The 17132-nt window shown below is 39.8% G+C and overlaps 2 protein-coding genes across 3 annotated transcripts; both read left to right on the top strand.

The window, feature by feature from the left end:
* The first annotated feature begins 50 nt into the window (after positions 1–50).
* On the top strand, positions 51–8069 carry clk2b (CDC-like kinase 2b). 2 transcript variants are annotated; one of them, XM_069142690.1, is made up of 12 exons: positions 51–388; positions 479–561; positions 2294–2384; positions 2466–2532; positions 2614–2730; positions 2821–2987; positions 4748–4842; positions 5897–6026; positions 6112–6194; positions 6276–6355; positions 6440–6530; positions 6602–8069. In XM_069142690.1, exons 2-12 carry the CDS (start codon positions 496–498, stop codon positions 6782–6784), a joined length of 1170 nt encoding a protein of 389 aa, XP_068998791.1. In that variant the 5' UTR covers positions 51–388; positions 479–495; the 3' UTR covers positions 6785–8069. The 2 variants fall into 2 exon arrangements, with proteins under 2 accessions (XP_068998791.1, XP_068998792.1); XM_069142691.1 differs by lacking the exons at positions 51–388; positions 2294–2384 and having other exon boundaries at positions 547–561.
* A 5161-nt stretch (positions 8070–13230) lies between these two features.
* On the top strand, positions 13231–15806 carry LOC138192100 (complexin-4-like). The gene is made up of 3 exons (XM_069139294.1): positions 13231–13470; positions 14315–14398; positions 15582–15806. Exons 1-3 carry the CDS (start codon positions 13231–13233, stop codon positions 15804–15806), a joined length of 549 nt encoding a protein of 182 aa, XP_068995395.1.
* Positions 15807–17132: the final 1326 nt, after the last annotated feature.

Genomic DNA, 17132 nt, shown 5'->3' with positions numbered 1-17132 from the left:
TCAAGACTTTCTCAGGGGGTTGTGACCTAAGTTTATTATTAGCGTCTGTCTCTGCTCTCTCTCTCTCTCTATGTCTGTCGTCCACCTCCTGTCTTTTTGTCTCATTTCTGTCCCTCACTTTCCGTGTTTGTCTGTACTTCAGCTCTTTTCCGCTGTTTGATTTGTTACTTCTATTTGTTACTTCTGAAGGTTTTTTTGTTTTTTTTACTTTGTCACTTTTTGTGGTGAGACTGCTTAAATTGTGTCTCTCCTTCAATTCTGGTTTCTGCTGACAACACTGCAGGCTATTTTTTACTTTGTCACAACTCCATGTCCTTCTGTTTTTTTCTGCGCTGTTGCTTTAATATTTAGCGTCCAGTCCTCTGTGATTTTTCTTTCCACAACTCCTGTAAGTCTTGCTGCTGCTTTATCTGCCTCTCCTTCACCTTTGTGCAACATCCCTGCATCCACTCCTGCTCCACTCATCCTCTCTGTGTAGATCTTCACCTCTGTATAATGGGAAAGACAGAGCTGTATTCTCTGTGTAAAGGTTTTGTGGACTGTGTTTGCCTCTGCCTGCCCGTGAGTATCTGCATTTTCTCTGTATGCATTTTTCATGTTCTTACAGCTCTTGTCATTCTGTCACTTGTGCATCTGCATGATTTACTTCTGACCTGATATCACCTGCGCTGTGTGTTGAGGTTGAATGCGTAAGTTGTATCTTCATTGGCTTTCTAGCAACAAATCTGCAGATTTTTATTTTTATTTTTTATCTGCGTCAGTGTTGTGTCTATGTTGTGGTCTGTGGCCTGCACCAAGTGTCACCTCACTTACTCACACGCTGGGCTTCTGATATTAATAACAGTCTCAGAATGTGGATGGAAATAGAGCCTCAGCTCCTCCGAACAGGCCAGAAGTCACTTGGCATTTCTTATTAACCTCCTTTAGAACAAGCTCAGGGGCCTCATTTATAACTGTTGTGTCAGCACTAAACGGGGCCTGAAAAAGGTGTACGCCACTCCCTACGCAAAAGTCGGGCTTTATAAAAACAAACTTGACGGTAAATAGTCCGTACCTGTAAGCAAACTCTGACCCATCCGTACGCACGTTTTGGAGACGGGGAAAATTGGCGACACAGACGGTGAGGTGGTGAATTGAAGCCTGATTGTAGAAATTAAATTTGACAGACAACTTGATACGTATTACGAAGCATCTCACATATTTCATTTCACTTCATATCACATCTTATTTGGACACGGGTCCATTTTATTATTAACATTCCAACCAGCAGGGTCATTTTGGCTCGTGGCCTATAATCATTCCACGAGCAACTTTGAACTGTAAATGACAGAAGCAAATCTATATCTCACATTTAATCCAACTCCAACACGTTCCTTTTCACCGCATTTACATTCCAAACGAATCATCATCCTTTGTAAAAATTCAAGATAACATGAAACAGCATCAGGTTAAAGAACTGCAGAACAGTAAATATGTTTCTCATATTGTGGACATATAGTTTAATGCAGTTGTTGTGTGTAAAAGTGTTTCCACTGCGCTCTCAGGCGCACAGAGCGCAGCGTAATGGAGACATCGCGGCGGAACTTCTATCACGTGACCACTCGCTGCGTTTCCTTTAGTTTTTGATCCCACAGCTGTGACAACCGAACAAATATGTGCTTCATATCCTCCACCTCGTCCACAAACGCCTCGAGTTCTGCCTCGGAAAAGTTATATTTCCGGGGCTCCCTCCGTTGTTTACACGATTCACCAAAGAACCACTGATCCACATGGCTACTTTTATATGCATCAACCTTTATAATATGCTTTGCATTGACAATTTATGGTTGAACGTGGGCGTGTTGAAGGCGGGATATGATCTACTCGCGCACATTTCAACGTGGATTGTGATTTATAAAGGGAACATTGCGTGCAAGTGTGCGTGTGCACGGTTTAATAAATCAGAATTTTTTTTTTTATGCACCCCGTGCGCATGTACACTTTTAGTATGGATCCCACACAATGTTTTACAAATGAGGCCCCAGGTCACTGGGAACAAACTTAATGCCCCGGCCCCATGAATGAAGACGTGCATAATATTGAGAACCTTCCTGTGCAGATTCAACTGAATATGTAAGTGTTTGAAAGGTGGTATGTTTGAATGCATCAGTGGCAGTCAGGTGTATGTCCAGCTGGTGACCTTTGCTCTTTCAGGCTCGGAGGTCAGATGTTACTCAATCTGTTTTTAGTTGGAGAGTGATGATTATTTGTCTTTTGCTCCAGCGGTCATGAATTTGGTTGACTTTGTTTGCAGCGGAGCAATAGCGAGGCTGCAGGCCACAACGAGCGGGACACTGAAAATGGTCACCTGATCTACAAATGTGCGGATGTCCTCGAAGACAGATGTAGGTGTCAGAGCAGCTGGAAGCTTGAGCAGCATCCGTAAAGCGCTCCATTTTTTATTCTAATCTCAATCTGTGTTACAGATGAGATAGTCGACACTTTAGGTGAAGGCACTTTTGGGAAAGTCGTGCAATGTTTGGATCACAGCAGGTAATTGTTTGATCTAAAAATGAAATCAATCGGTAGCTTGCATGGGTTATTATTATTTTTAAGCACAGTATTTAAACACAGAGGAGGAAGTCGAGTTGCCCTGAAGATTATTAAGAACCAGGAGAAGTACAGAGAAGCAGCCAAACTGGAGATCGATGTGCTGGAGAAGATCAGTGAGACGGATCCAAACAACAAACAGTGAGTCGTTTGTCATTTTATTCAGTGTTGAAATAATATTACTTGTTTAATGTGTTAATAATTGCACCTTTGGGTTTCTCTTCCCATCAGCAACTGTGTGCAGATGCTCGACTGGTTTAACTACTATGGCCATGTGTGCATCGCTTTCGAGCTGCTGTCTTTCAGCACCTTTGACTTCTTGAAATCAAACAACTTCCTGCCTTATCCAATGAACCAGATCCGAAACATGGCCTGGCAGATCTGCCACGCTGTCAGCTGTGAGTCCAATATGCATCACACCAACTGTTCAGCACCACACTCTTTTTTTTTCTTTCTTTTCTCTTGTTCCTCTGGATCAGCGTCAGTGATGAGAGTAAGCAGGTTGTTCACAGCTGTCTGATGGAGCAGCAAACACAATATTCAGAGGGCAACTATCACCTGAGGACATGACAAATGTTCCTGATTTAACCTTTCTGTTGTCCTCGTTGTCTTTCGTGACCCAAAATGGATTTGAAAATGGGTCACGAAAGACCCGAGGACAACAAGTAGCTAGGACAGTGACTAACATTTACTTTTCGTAACTGATTAATTGATTTATATCTATAACTTGATTTATACTAATAGACAATTTCAAACTATCACAGTTTCCCAGAGCCCAAGGAGATGCACTCAAATTACTTGTTTGTTTGATCAACAGTCCAAAATCCCAAAACTGTATTAGTGAACAAAATCATTGTATACTTGAATAAAATGGCGGATGTATGTGTAGTGCTGTATGAAGTAAACAGGGAGCAATTTTGGACACAGCGTGCATCTTCAGGACTGAGTCTGTTTTTCATATTACTCTTCACGCCACTTATTTAACATTCATTTAAAACACTTGCATAATATCAGTAACCTGGTGGTTTAATTGATATTATGGCAACAAATTAGCTTTTGACTCAGACAGGGATATTTAATTAAAATTGTATCACATATCATTTTCCAAAGCAGAAGCACTCAGTAACTATTTGAGGTGCAATCACAATCAATATTAAAGCAGCAGTAGGCAAGTTGAACAACCACATTCAAAAAACTTTCCTCTTCTCCTACCGCTGCCTCAGATCACTCCACTTAGCCCCGCCCACCAAAGAAGCACCGGTAAACTTGAATTCAAGCCCGATCTCATAGACTACATAAAAGTGGACGTAGCTTCCGAGTCTGAAAAATAAAGCCAATGCAGAACTATCTTAAACTGCAATACCACTAAAGACCACTAGAGGTTGGCTCCAAAAAGCCTCTGGCTCTATAGACTCCCATTTAAGTTCCCTCATGAAATACGAAATCAATAAAAAAATTTCCACGAGTCATTATAGTGATTTGTTAAGTCCCTCCTTCTCATTAGTTTTTTTTGGCAGTTCTTCTGAAAATAATCCTATCATTCATAAGATATTATGCCTTGATTTTGCAGGTATGTCTGTTTGATTGACAGGCCTGTGGTGCAGGCAGGTTTCCGCTGTCGGTGGGTGGGAAGTTTTGTCCTCGGGTTCCCAACCAGATCGAGTGAAATCCACCGCTCACTCCTCCCCAGCTTGCCCAAATACGATCACTTCTGGCTCCGAACCGCTCCAAACTAGTAAAATGGCAGCAGAATATTCAGACAGTGTCTGTTTTTTTTTTTTAAAACAATGTATACAGTGGTAGGGGTGATCACAGACAAATATATATATTTTTTAAAGGCACCCTTCAATTACGTATTTTTAGTGATACAGTGGTGAAAATATGTTATTTCAAGCAAATTGTAATTAAGTAAAATTGCCTACTGCAGCAGCACATTCTGTCCTGTTTTTTTTAATTATTATTATTAATTAAACCAACATTTTATCAGACAGAGTGGCTTCATGAGGGTATGTTTTTCCACCATCTTTTCCAGTCTCCCATAAATCGGTCATGATGTTCAACTGTTTAACCAACAAAATGTGACCAGAGGAGGGCGTCGGCTGCTGGCGAATCTCGATTTGCTTTCTTTCCTCTCCCCCTCTTCTGTCTCCCATTGCAGTTCTCCATGACAACAAGCTGACTCACACCGACCTGAAGCCCGAGAACATTCTCTTTGTCAACTCCGACTACTCCCTTGTATACAACACTGAGAAGGTCAGAAACACTGCAGCCATGAAAGCTGGGGCCTTCAGGGTCACAAGTAAACCAGGCTGTTAAATAAGCAGGGATAAGTGAAGGCAGAACAACCTGGGAGTTCGCTTTGTGTTCGCCTATTTGGATGCAAATTTGTCTCAGCCGAACTGTGAGCCATCTACATGTGTTCCCTTTATAGGCACATGCTGTATTTATCCAGAGTGATTGTGAGATGTGTTTGTCGACCTCAGAGGGACAATGTGACATGTTTCAAGAAATATTGTTTAAAAAAACAAAACATTTTTATTCATGGAAAACCCCATTTTATTTCAACTTGGGTCTGGTTTGGGAAATCATTGCTGTCATATTTCCTGTGTATTAAGCTTCAAACTTGCCAAAAAGAATAATTTTTGGAAGAGAAACGGAGGCAAACACTTGAATCAGTACCCGATTAACAACCTTAACAATCCACAGACAGACTAATTGGTTCAAATTTGAACCATTAGACCTTTTTTTTGACTTTGTGGGAAATATGCTTATTCATTTTCCTGCTAAGAATCAGCTTATCAAAGCATAAACTCTTTATACAGGGGAAAACAGCTACTCTTACACAACAAAGTCCACCAACAAGAATTTAATCGGTTCACTAATCGAGATGTTAAATATTGTTTGTTTAATTTGTAAGAAAAACTGAACCATAAAAACAAGAAGTTATTCATTTAGGAGGAGTTATACGCTGAGCGGTTTTTAAATTTTTTTTTTTTTTACACCAGGTTAGCTTAGTTTCAGCTATGCTAGCTGGCTGCTGGTAGTAGATTCGTATTTACTGATATACATTTACTATATAAGAGATTTATACCAACATACTGGATGTGCACACTTTCAGTTTGTCTGAGCACTCAAGTTTCTTTCCCAGATTTCATTGTGGGTACATGTTTCCATGTTTCCCAGCCTTTGCATTTTTTGTTCACAGCGTTATTGTAAGCAATGGGAACGATGGCGGAGCTACCAAAATGAGAAATAAACTGACAAAACTTTAGAGACTGGTCAGTTTTTCTGTCTGCCCTCCATTTAGAAGTGCAATGAAAGGAGAATAAATGACACCACAGTGCGGCTTGTTGACTTTGGCAGCGCCACCTTTGACCACGAACACCACTCTGTCGTCGTCTCCACGCGTCACTACCGAGCCCCGGAGGTCATACTGGGTAAGAGATGTCGATTTATCCTGGAGAGGAACCAGGGGCTGTTTGTCTTGTTTGGTTGGTGACGAAGCTCTTTCCTCTCCCACAGAGTTGGGATGGAGTCACCCGTGTGATGTGTGGAGCATCGGCTGCATCCTGTGTGAATACTACGAAGGCTTCACACTGTTCCAGGTCACATGTGCAGCATGTTCAAAGAGGGATGATATTAATCTCGTTGTTTTGGTCTTCACGTGTTCATCTGTTCACTTACAGACTCATGACAACAAGGAACATCTTGCCATGATGGAGAGAATACAGGGACCAATTCCTCAGAGAATGATTCGGAAGAGCAGGTAAAACACTTCTGGCCCTTCTTACTGTAAAACATAAACACTTATACCAGACACCATCTACTTAGACTATTTTTCTCTTCTCAGAAAGCAGAAGTATTTCCACCGTGGCCGTCTAGATTGGAACGAGGGCTCCAAGGCCGGACGTTACGTTAAATCCAAGTGCAAACCGTTGAGGGTGAGCTGAGGCGAGTGCAAACATTCAGCTATCAGTTTACCCCTTGAATGACATACTCTCTGGTTTTGCAGAAGTACTTGTTGTCACATGGGACAGAACACCACCAGTTTTTCGATCTGTTGGAGAGGATGTTGGAGTACGAGCCCTCAAAACGTATCTCTCTTCCCTCCGCTCTGCACCACCCCTTCTTCCTGCCCCTTCATCATTCGGGAAGGAGTCAGGTCTGGAGAAACAGCTCTGATATGAGCAGATGACCCTTAGAAGACACTTTGAAGTATGTACCAGTGGGTTTGCAAGTTTGAGTTCAGTTGCCACAAATCATGCATATTTTACATTTCAGTCAGGAGGGACTAATTCAATTTAGCAGGAAATTAATATATCCACAATTTAATTCATTTATTTAACATAGTGTGTACAAAGAAAGTTGAAAAGATACTAAGGAGTCTTTACTAATTAAGCCCTTTAGCTGAGGCAAATTTCTGACATCAGCCTTGAAAAATACCCAAATTCAGTCAGCCACACTCTCAGACCAAACTGAACAACCTTGGGCTCTACAGATAAGAGTCACTCGGGAGACTTTTAAAATATAATAAGTCTCCTTGTCTCCATCACTAGGACAGTGAGATTTGAAAAAATAAAAATAAAGGGACATTTTTACTTCTGCCTTATCCAAATTTTTGCCTAATGAGGTCTGTACAGTGATGGTGGTAAATTAATCGTTGACGTCGATGGGTGGGATGTGCAGCTGGATTGCTAAAGAACTCTCTGGAAGGACACATGTTGACATGTTGACAGTGGTTTGAGGGAAGCTGAAGATGAGTGGCTGAAGGTTTAAACCTGTATAACATTCATTTAGCACATACTTCCTCCCAAAAGGACATCTAAATGTTTTTGCTGACCATGTTTTAATGCATGTTTCCGGCTTCCTGTGTTCTCCATTCGTTTCTGTATTGCATGAAAATCAAATAGAAGACTATCAAAATGTTTTAAAATCATTGCATATTTATACATTTTACTGTAGACTTAAGTGAACAGTATGAACCATTTGAGATCAGAAACAATCTTTCAATTTTGGCCATAATTAAAGGACACTTGGTCTTTTTGGTTTGAAATTCAAGCGAGTTTTAGTCTGCTTGTAGATTTTCATATACTTCAAAAATAAATGGAAAAACTAGAGAAGAAATGTATCCTTAAAACAGCAGAAACATGGTTTGAAAATAAATTATCTAAAAAATATACTTGAATGGGGGTAAATAGTTTAAAACATGCAAACCCACAGGTGTAGTCCTCTAAAGACTGAGATGCAAGTAGAGGAAATTTGCACCAACTTGAAAATGTAAAACAAAACAAAAAATAAAGTGTCTCTAAAATTTAGAGGAAATGTTCAGTAAATAGAAAACCTGAAGGGATATGATCCTTTAACACAATATTTTTTAGTTTTGTGCTCTCAGTCACTTAATAACAATAATTTCTGTGTTTTTTGGTATAAGTTTTGTATCGAATGACATCTGCAGTCGTTTAATAAATTCAGTTCTCGCATTCTGATCGTGGCCTCTCAGTTCCTCAGCCAGCGAGCAGTCCAGTCCGGAGCAACACACACACACACACACACACACACACACACACACACACACACACAGACACAGACACACACACACACACACACACACACACACACACACACACACACACACACACACACACACACACACACACCTCTCATGCAAATGCCATTGACTCGCAGCCCTTCTCTGGCAACTTGATTGAGTGCAGCTCAGCAGAGAGCATGGTCACACGGCTGACCGAGAGGGAGCACTCGCCAGTTTTCCTCTTCAGCCTTGCCTCGGTAAGTGTGTTTGTGTGTGTGTGTGTGTGTCTGACTAAATGAGACCTTACCTCTGAAGTGTGTGTTGGACAGTTGTGTGTTCTTGTGTTTGCAGTAAGGACATGAAGACATATTTGTTTATGACCTTCTTCCTTTGCAATGCTGAAAGTAATTTTAGATTGTTAATGAGCGTGAGCTGAAATTACAATATAGAGACATTTTAATGTTAATCAGTGTTAGTGTATATCTGCAAACATTAATGTTATTTTACTGTCTCAACAGGACTTTTATTTAGTCTGAGAATAAGACTGAAGTTACAACAATGTTACGATATTTTCAACCAATCACACACTTTTAGTACAAAGCACTCCCTCCAATCTCATCGGTCGGACCTCGACATGCAACCAAACCAGAGACAAACACTGGAAGAATCCAGAATTAAACCCTGCTGAAGACAGAAATCCCACATGACAAAAAACAACTGAAGGCAGCTGCTTCGAAGATCAAAAGAAAACAATTAAAAAAGTTTCTTAACGTCTGTGAGTCGAAGACATGATGATCATTGGATCAACATGCTGTGCAACTAAATAATCTACTTTTCCACCTGAACCATGAGCAACTCGGTGGTGACACAAAATGGTAAACATTTTTTTTAACATGGAACAGTAGACACTTTTCACCTTCAACATTGCCATCGTTGCAGAAAGGAAGAGACCGACAACTGAATTTCAAACTGCTGAAATTGTCAGATGCAACTGTTGCAGAACGTTGCTCTTTACCACAGCAAATTTTATGCGACCTCACAAAATGTTGTATTTTTCAGCAGGTATCGCTATACTGTTGTCAGATAGAAGCCATCAGTATGTTTATTGTATGGATGAAAACACACTCATATTTAGCTCAAATAACCAAACAAAGTCAGCAGATATATTTGCGGGATGCATTCAAATGTTACAGTCATTTTCCGTAAGTGCAGAGCGGCAGTTTAATAAGCGTACTAACATGTGAGTGTACTCAATGAAGTATACTAATTGAGACGGGGTCTTTCTTCCTGCTGGCTGCCACTCCCACCTCACCTGCTCCCAGTTCCCCAATCAGCACACCTGCAGTCACTCTGTCAATCAGGCCACTTAGGATATGAACTCCCAGTCTGCCGCTGCTGGGTTGACAGATCAGAACTTATAGTTTATCTGTGTTAAAGCGTGTATTGTTCTATCTTGCTTGTTAATTACTTGGTAACTTTGGACCCTGACTCGGCCTCACCCTCTGTATTTTGTTACCTGGCTGATCTTTGTAATCCCACCTCCTGCCCGTTAAGTACAGTTCATCGTGTGCTTCGTAACCTGCCTCTGTGTTGTTTGCTCCGGTTTCCTTCTTGTGACATCGTGGAAAGAAACACCTGAACAGGATATTTAGTATCTGCAAACTAGAATTACATGATATTACATGCAGAATAAACCGTAGGCGTAGTATAATGTGACCACAATTAACAAAAAGGTCATAACACTGCATTGAAGTAAAGAAGTAATAGCCTATCAAATAATTTGAGAATTGATATTTATCTTTAGGTTACAGACTGGATGTTTGTCTTTAGGTTTAAGGAAAACAGTAATGATCAGAATCGGAGGAAACTGAGATCCATTTAAACAAAATTCAAAGTGTTAAAAGACTTTCTGTTCTCGGATGACAAGAATGAATCCCGTGGTGGTCGTATTGGTTTTATTTAAAGCAATAATTTTAAATGTATTTTGATCATTATGCTAATTGCTTTCACAATAATATTTTTTTAATACTGAATTAGTACAGTTAAAGTTCCATCACCTCCTCAAGATGAAGGGGCCCATTAACACAATGAATCAAATACACCAAAATTATTACAAGATCTAAATTATATATTTATATTTAATTTTTTTCTCTATGTTCTTTATATGTGTTTATTACCTACACAATAGATGCATGTGTGATCACACGCACTGTCATGTTTTGTCATGGTAATTCCCTTTAATACTTAACCATGAGTTAGCCTTTTTGTGCTGAAGTTCTCACCGGACTGTGATGTCAACACCTTGTCTGACCGCTTCAGACATTAGAGGGAAGTTTTCAGTAATGAGCTCTGTCCCTTTGTCTGCCTTTTTCCTGTTAAAAGTGCTGCTGACTCAGAGCCACATCACCCTTCCTCCAGTCACTGTTGTGTGCTTGAACCCTGGATTGGTAAACTGAACTCAGATTTGTTACTGGGATCATTAAGGGGGGGCGTGGCTTCTTCCTGTAATCTTGTTAAAGCATTAATGCTTCCTTACCTGACAGAAATCGAAGTGGTGGGGGGGAACAGATGGGAAACAATAGGAAGAAGGTAAAAAAGCAATCAAAGGATTTTAGATGGGTTGGCTAAAGTGTGGGTATGTGCTGTTGGGGCCAATGAGGGCATTAGAGTAGGTCACAGAGCATAAAACTGACTATGGGGAGGCAAAACGGATAATGAATGGCTGCAGAGAGTATTAAAGCAGTCCTAAACCATGTCCTGATAGAGGACATACCAGTTGACACGTACAATAAAATATTTAAAATGCCCTTATATCTGCTTCTACATACAAATATAGTGTCAAAAACTATTCAGCAAATGTTTATATGTCACTTATAAAAGCTATTGACAGTTTCTCCTCGTGATAATAGACACACATCTGCAAAAAGAAAAACAATAATTGAAGAAATCCAATGGATTAGCAGGAAAATCACATGGCTGAGGGATAAATAAAAAAAAATTATTGAAAAGATTCACTCAATCTCCTATATTTTCCATTATAGCTAATCAGTGTCGATACTAATTTGATCAACGAGCATTTAAACGTTGTCTCACTACTTGTATCTTCTTTTTCACTAACATATATCTGATCCATTGTTTGTGAGCAGGTGAGGACGTATTCTTCTTCAATACAACATATTAATTAGGCAGTTGTTAAATTTGTTTTTTTTATGATTCTTGCAGTTAAAGTTGCAGGTAACAAGTTAAAACAACTTGCAGAGATTGTCGAAAACATTTCTAGGATTTGTTTCACTGATGCAGAAAAACCTCCTCTGCATCTTTAAACAGCTTTACTCTCATATTTTGTATTTGGTGGAGGCACTTGATGGTGAGCTCACTCTGTCGCTTCCTCTTGGACAGTTTGGGCAGCTTTTCGATCCAGCTGTCAATACTTTTATCCCTCAATGATTCAGATGCTGCTCTCAGGCCAGACTCTCCACCTAGATGTCTCTTTGTTTCATTTCCACATCATTGCTCATCTTTTTATCTGCAAAATACCCACTGAACTAAATGGTCTTCTAAGGCATCAAAGATGCTTGGGAAGCTACGTATATCTGCATGACTTTCATACCAGTACCAGCTAGTCTTACCTTTACCCTCCTATTTTCTTAAATACATTTATAAGATTGGACTTAAAACTTTGCTTTTTGATAAAGCTTTTAGTTAGGACCATGTGTCTCAGGTCTCGGTTGCTGGGAGACCTCTCATGATGTACCAAGCTCCTCTACTCTCTTTTTCACTCTCTATGCATTAACATGCCACCATTGCTTGTCATTAACTGTGTCTTTTCTCTCCCTGTACCTTTCTGAAAGTATGTCTGGTTCGAGGCTACATTTTTCAGATTTTGGTTTACTGGCCCCATCAACATGCCCATTTTTTTTGTTTGTTGTCTCTCTATGCTGTTCTTTTTTTCTCTCCGCTCTCCCCTCACCCAAACCATTTGAGGCAGATGGACAGACTGGCTCTTTCCAAGGTTTCTTCCTGTCAAAAGGGAGTTGTTCTTTCAACTTTCGCTCATGTGGGAACAGTTGAATTGTTCTCTCTATAAGATTGCAAGGACTCTGCCATGATGACTTCTGTTGTGATTTGGCACTATATAAATAAAATCTAATTGAATTTATTAAATTAAGAAAACGACGCGGGAACTACAGTGATCCAAAAGTACAAAAGAGTCTCTGAATGTAAAAACAATGCTGATGTCAGGCCGATGAATGCATGCGTGTGTCACTCAACATGACATCAGCCGACGCCTCTAAATCTTCATGATAACACGTGTGTCATCGTGTGCCTTCCCTGCCACGGCTAACGAGATTCCCCTCATTAAGTCCTTTAAGTGGTAATCTGTATGGGAGAGTTGGGGGTGGTGAAGCTTGGAGCGAGCCTGCAGGAGGGAAAGAGGGAAGCAGAGGCTGAAACCTGAACAGCAAGCAGTAATTTTGTCCTGGGAGGACAAGAGAGCACAGGAACAACATCTTGTGGAGAGTCTTCCGTATTTTTTTTCTTATTATTATTTTCTCCAGTTTGTTTGAAAACTTTTGTCTGGAAAGTGATTGTCTAGTGGTGTTGGAAGCCATCTGGCCGGGTGCTTTATCAGGATTTTATGCTGTGAACCTTCGGCCAACTGTGGCCACCTGCAGGGTAAGAAAGCTTTGGAGGGGAAGACCACACTAAACCAATTTTGTGTGTGTGAATAAATAGTAACAAATGATGTGAGAAATAGCCTGTCCATAATTTAGTGTGCTATTTGTCACTTTATGTCCTTGTGTGGTTTCCATCTTTCTCTTTTTGTAACTCCCTCTAGATGATAAACATTTCATCTGTGTATGTAACCTTTGTAAGCAGGTGTGTGTTTACAAAGTCTGCGTGTCTGAGCCTTCTCTAACTTCTGTCCTTGTCCTTGGCAGGTCTCAACTAGAGTTATTGCTGTGAGACATGAAACTCTGTGTCCCGAGTTTGTCCTGTCAGAGCAACACAACATGAGCGAAGGTGAAAACCATCATATATTCACTCATCATCTGTCGAGGAAGTAGAGGTGTGGTCGTTCCCTTTAATCCCTCGAGCTGCAGCTCATCATGGAGTCTGTGGTGAGGGTAAAGAAGTCGCTGAGGGCTCCCATCAGGAAGCTGACCAGCTGTGTGTCAAAGGTGAAGGAGAGGAAGTTGTGTGCCAAACGCAGAAATCGGAGGGCCAGAGGTGGGGGAGGCAGAGGAGGACGCAACAGGTTGGGGAAGACGCCTCCCCTCCGAACTGCACATCCCAAAGACCCGCCAGTCATTTGCTTGTACCAAGCAGATCTGGAGAAGGAGAGGCAAGTGGACACTGTGTATAGTGTAGAAACAGACATGCAGTAGTGAAGGAAGTGTTCAGATACTTTAAGTCAGGCAGCAACATCTGTTACTGTAGAAATACATCAATACAATACTTGCAGTGGAAATGTTACTGAAGGGGCTAAAATGTACTTAAAGAAAAGTACTCTGTGATGAGACTATTATATGACATTGTATCTTTAGATAGTTAAGAAAAAGCTAATTTGAACAATTATTATTATACAATTATTAAACTATTTAGTTTCATTCATGATATTTTATTAAAAACTAAAATCTTTTTGAAATTTGTAAGGAAATCTTAAATCTGTAAAATAACTTGTAACTGAAGCTGTTAGATAAATGTAGTTAAATAAGGAAAAGGGCAATAGTTCCTTCTGAATTGCTGTAGAGAAGCTGTATGAACTAAACAGAATGAGTGGAAATACGTGGACGTATAATACAAGTACCACAACATTTTACAGTACTTGAGGAATGCTTTATTCTTCCACCATTAAAAGAGACAGCAAAGGTTCTTTATGAAAACATGTAAACGGGTGTGGTTTTATAATTCTCAGGTGAAAATGGGAACTGATCCATCACATATGAAAATAAAAGTTTCCCCCGCTGTAAACACTTTATGTTAATGAAATTGTCACTTGTGCTTTTCAAATGTACCATTTTTACAGCATTACTGTCTCCAGTTGTCACAAAATGCTTTCATTGGAGTAGGCGACTGAAAAGAATCGCTTCAAATCATGTCACCTGTGCTGTGATAGAGACAATGCTTGAGCTGAATTCTGTCTGGTATATGTCAGGTGTATTTGTGTTTGTCTGCTGTGTTTACAGAAAGCTGCGGGAGGCAATGAACACTCAGAAGAACGCAGAGAGAGCAGCTATGAGAACTCACTTCAGGAAAAAATATCAGTTGTCTGAGGTCAGAGAGAGAACAAAATATGATACGTGCTGAAAAGAAGTATTGTAAGTTAGCAGGATATTCTGCAGTTCTGCAGATATAATGAGTTTATAAAATGGAACAATTTACAAAATGCTTTTGTTCAAAGCTCACACACACTGATTTCCTGCTGTTTTGAATTTTTTGTGAAACACAAACTTATTCAAGCTTTACCAAAGTTGATACATAACATATTTAAACCACCCTTAAATAGTTGTTCATGTGGGTTTTTTTTTTTTAAATCCCTGTAGTTATTTTTTTTTTTTTAACCATCTGCCAGATTATTGGATTTATTACCTGTTTCCATGGTAAATTGCTTTTGAAAAGATTTCAAATGTAATTATTATCAAGTCTCATTTAAAGGGCCATAACTCAGTAGTTATAAATCTGACCCACACACAGTTTTGGAACACTAATTCTGGAACACAGTCCTGACATTGCCAAACAAAAATAGATATTTTTGACAAAAATTGGCATCAATTTCCACCCTGCATTTTTAGAGGTATGCGTTCTTTGTCAAACCAAAACAATAAATAATAGGCTTACTCTTTACAAGTGTAGTTTATTGTACAGTTGTGCAGTGTGGAACTTTTGACTCCTCCTTCTGTCAGTGGAAGGTGATTATAACGAGCTTTATTCAAAGGCTCCGCTGTAGTCTTCTCCATCACTACTGGTGTGTCTGTAAACCGGAGGATACATTGTTAATAGTTGACAGATAAATGAAATAAGAGACAACTGACATCACAAGGACTCATTTCACTGTCAGATTTGATCCATTTGGTCCCATAACATTTGAAAAGTCTGGAGGAGCTGCATGATGGAAATATTTTGTTTCCGTTCAAGCATAGGGCTAAACTGGATCTGAGCTTCTTTGTCTGCCAGAAGACTGTGGTGTACATGCTCTGTCCATAGAGCATGCCCAGTATGCATTCTTCCGCCCAGCACTGGATTGTCTCACCAGACACCAGATTTAAAAACCCTTGAAGATTTATTGGTGGGAGGTTTGAACTCCTTTAGCAAGGGCTTGAATGTAACACATTCGTTTTTGTAAAAGTACTTCACTAAAGCTTTAAGTTCGTTAATTTGGATAATCAAGTTCTTATATTTTGTCACATCTTGAGCCTTTCACTTATATTCTTCCTCTATTTTTTCCTTCATGTCTTAGAGCCTGACGGACACAAACCACCTGAGGTCTGTCGGAAGCAAAGTGTCACTCCCCCACAAGCTTTCGACGATTATTCATCCCGAAACCAAACCCAAGGATGACGGCTTTAACCTGCTGAGCGCCTTTCAAGGCCTCAGCTTCAGCACAGCAGTGCTCACAGGGAGGAGACACCGCAGGACTCCCACTCCCACGCCGGCAAACGGGGACTCTTGTAAAATCATGTGATCAATATGTAATCCCAGAGATGAGTACTACGCTGTCTTTTGATTGTGTAAATAAGGGGAACAGCGGGGAGAATACACATGATTGCTGCTTACACGTAATTAAGCTTCACTGTTTTACATGAACACAGAGTCAGACTGTTCATACCTGTTGTCACAATGAAACCACATTATTGAGACTCTACTCTTGTACCTATCTTTTGACTTTTATGTAGCAAGCACAATGTGTAACTGCCAGACAAGTCAATATCAAATATAGAATGAACAAGAAGAAAAATGTAATGTCTGAAAATTAGATGCAGGCTTTTAGTTATGAACCCTACATAATAACCTTTACGCACAAGCCAGTGAAATCTACCTATAGTGAGTACCATTTGTCCTAATCAGTGGGACATAGTTAAGTGTTGCCCGTGACTTTATTTTGTGCAGCTGCAACAATAATAGTAACTGATAGTTAGTTAGTTAGTTTTTTACATGATCTTTTAGCTCATTTATAGTCATTTTATATGTTTAAATAACTTGTTGCATTATGATGTACTGTCTTACAGAATCAGTTATTATATAGGGTGTTGTCATGGTAATGCTTCACTAAGAAGCTGCTGTTTTATGATAGAGCAACTGTAGGTAGTTTACAGGGCTGTCACAGCTCTACAAACATTATAGATCCAACTGGGTGATCTATGCACAAGTGAGGAACCTCAGGCCCACATGTTCACGACATGCATTGACAAAGTAATGAAAATACAGATGTGCAAATGATTATGAGTAACTTGTTTTACTGTTTCTTGTTCAATATTCGCTGAAACGTTTGTTATATCTGCAGAATGTATATGAGCCAAAAATATATGTGTGATGTGTCTGAGCCAAATATGAAGCTACTTCTTTCTTGTGATGGTGACTACTTTTTTTTTTTTTTTTTTTTTTTAGCTGATTTTGGTGTACTTAGTCTCATGCTGATGGCTATTGTACAACATGAAACAGAAATATAAAACTCAGCAAAGAACCTTGTCACCAACATGTAGCTGCTTATATTCTTTTTATTTATTGTTGATTAGCTGTAAGTGAAACTTGTAATACAGAGTTTTTTAGCCAGTTGGACTCACTTTTTTTTTGCCCTGTGTGTTTGTGTGTGTGTTCTGGTCTGGATCAGCCTGACATCCTGGCTCTGTTGTGTTTCTCTTGAACTCTGACACTCACATTCATAAATCGCCTCCTCCTATCAGTTCATCAGCATGATAAAGCTCATTCAAGGATGTGTAGGAGGTTGAGGCTGGAGGAAGTAAATGATCAGTCCTCAGAAACGAAGACAACAAAGGGTGTCAGAGCTCTG

Source organism: Embiotoca jacksoni, unplaced genomic scaffold (assembly GCF_022577435.1).
Source record: "Embiotoca jacksoni isolate LCO1_2020_lvr unplaced genomic scaffold, fEmbJac1.0.p SCAF_11, whole genome shotgun sequence".
Classification (NCBI taxonomy): Eukaryota; Metazoa; Chordata; class Actinopteri; family Embiotocidae; genus Embiotoca; species Embiotoca jacksoni.
Note: the sequence above shows the minus strand (reverse complement) of the source record. Positions and strands in the feature narration are given on the sequence as shown.

Coding starts and splice junctions, on each gene's coding strand:
- clk2b (XM_069142690.1), top strand. CDS start 496: ATGGGAAAGACAGAGCTGTATTCTCTGTGTAAAGGTTTTGTGGACTGT. Junction 2,988..4,747: donor GATCTGCCACGCTGTCAGCT/GTGAGTCCAATA, acceptor CTCCCATTGCAG/TTCTCCATGACAACAAGCTG. Junction 4,843..5,896: donor TTGTATACAACACTGAGAAG/GTCAGAAACACT, acceptor CCCTCCATTTAG/AAGTGCAATGAAAGGAGAAT.
- LOC138192100 (XM_069139294.1), top strand. CDS start 13,231: ATGGAGTCTGTGGTGAGGGTAAAGAAGTCGCTGAGGGCTCCCATCAGG. Junction 13,471..14,314: donor ATCTGGAGAAGGAGAGGCAA/GTGGACACTGTG, acceptor GTTTACAGAAAG/CTGCGGGAGGCAATGAACAC. Junction 14,399..15,581: donor AAAAATATCAGTTGTCTGAG/GTCAGAGAGAGA, acceptor TTCATGTCTTAG/AGCCTGACGGACACAAACCA.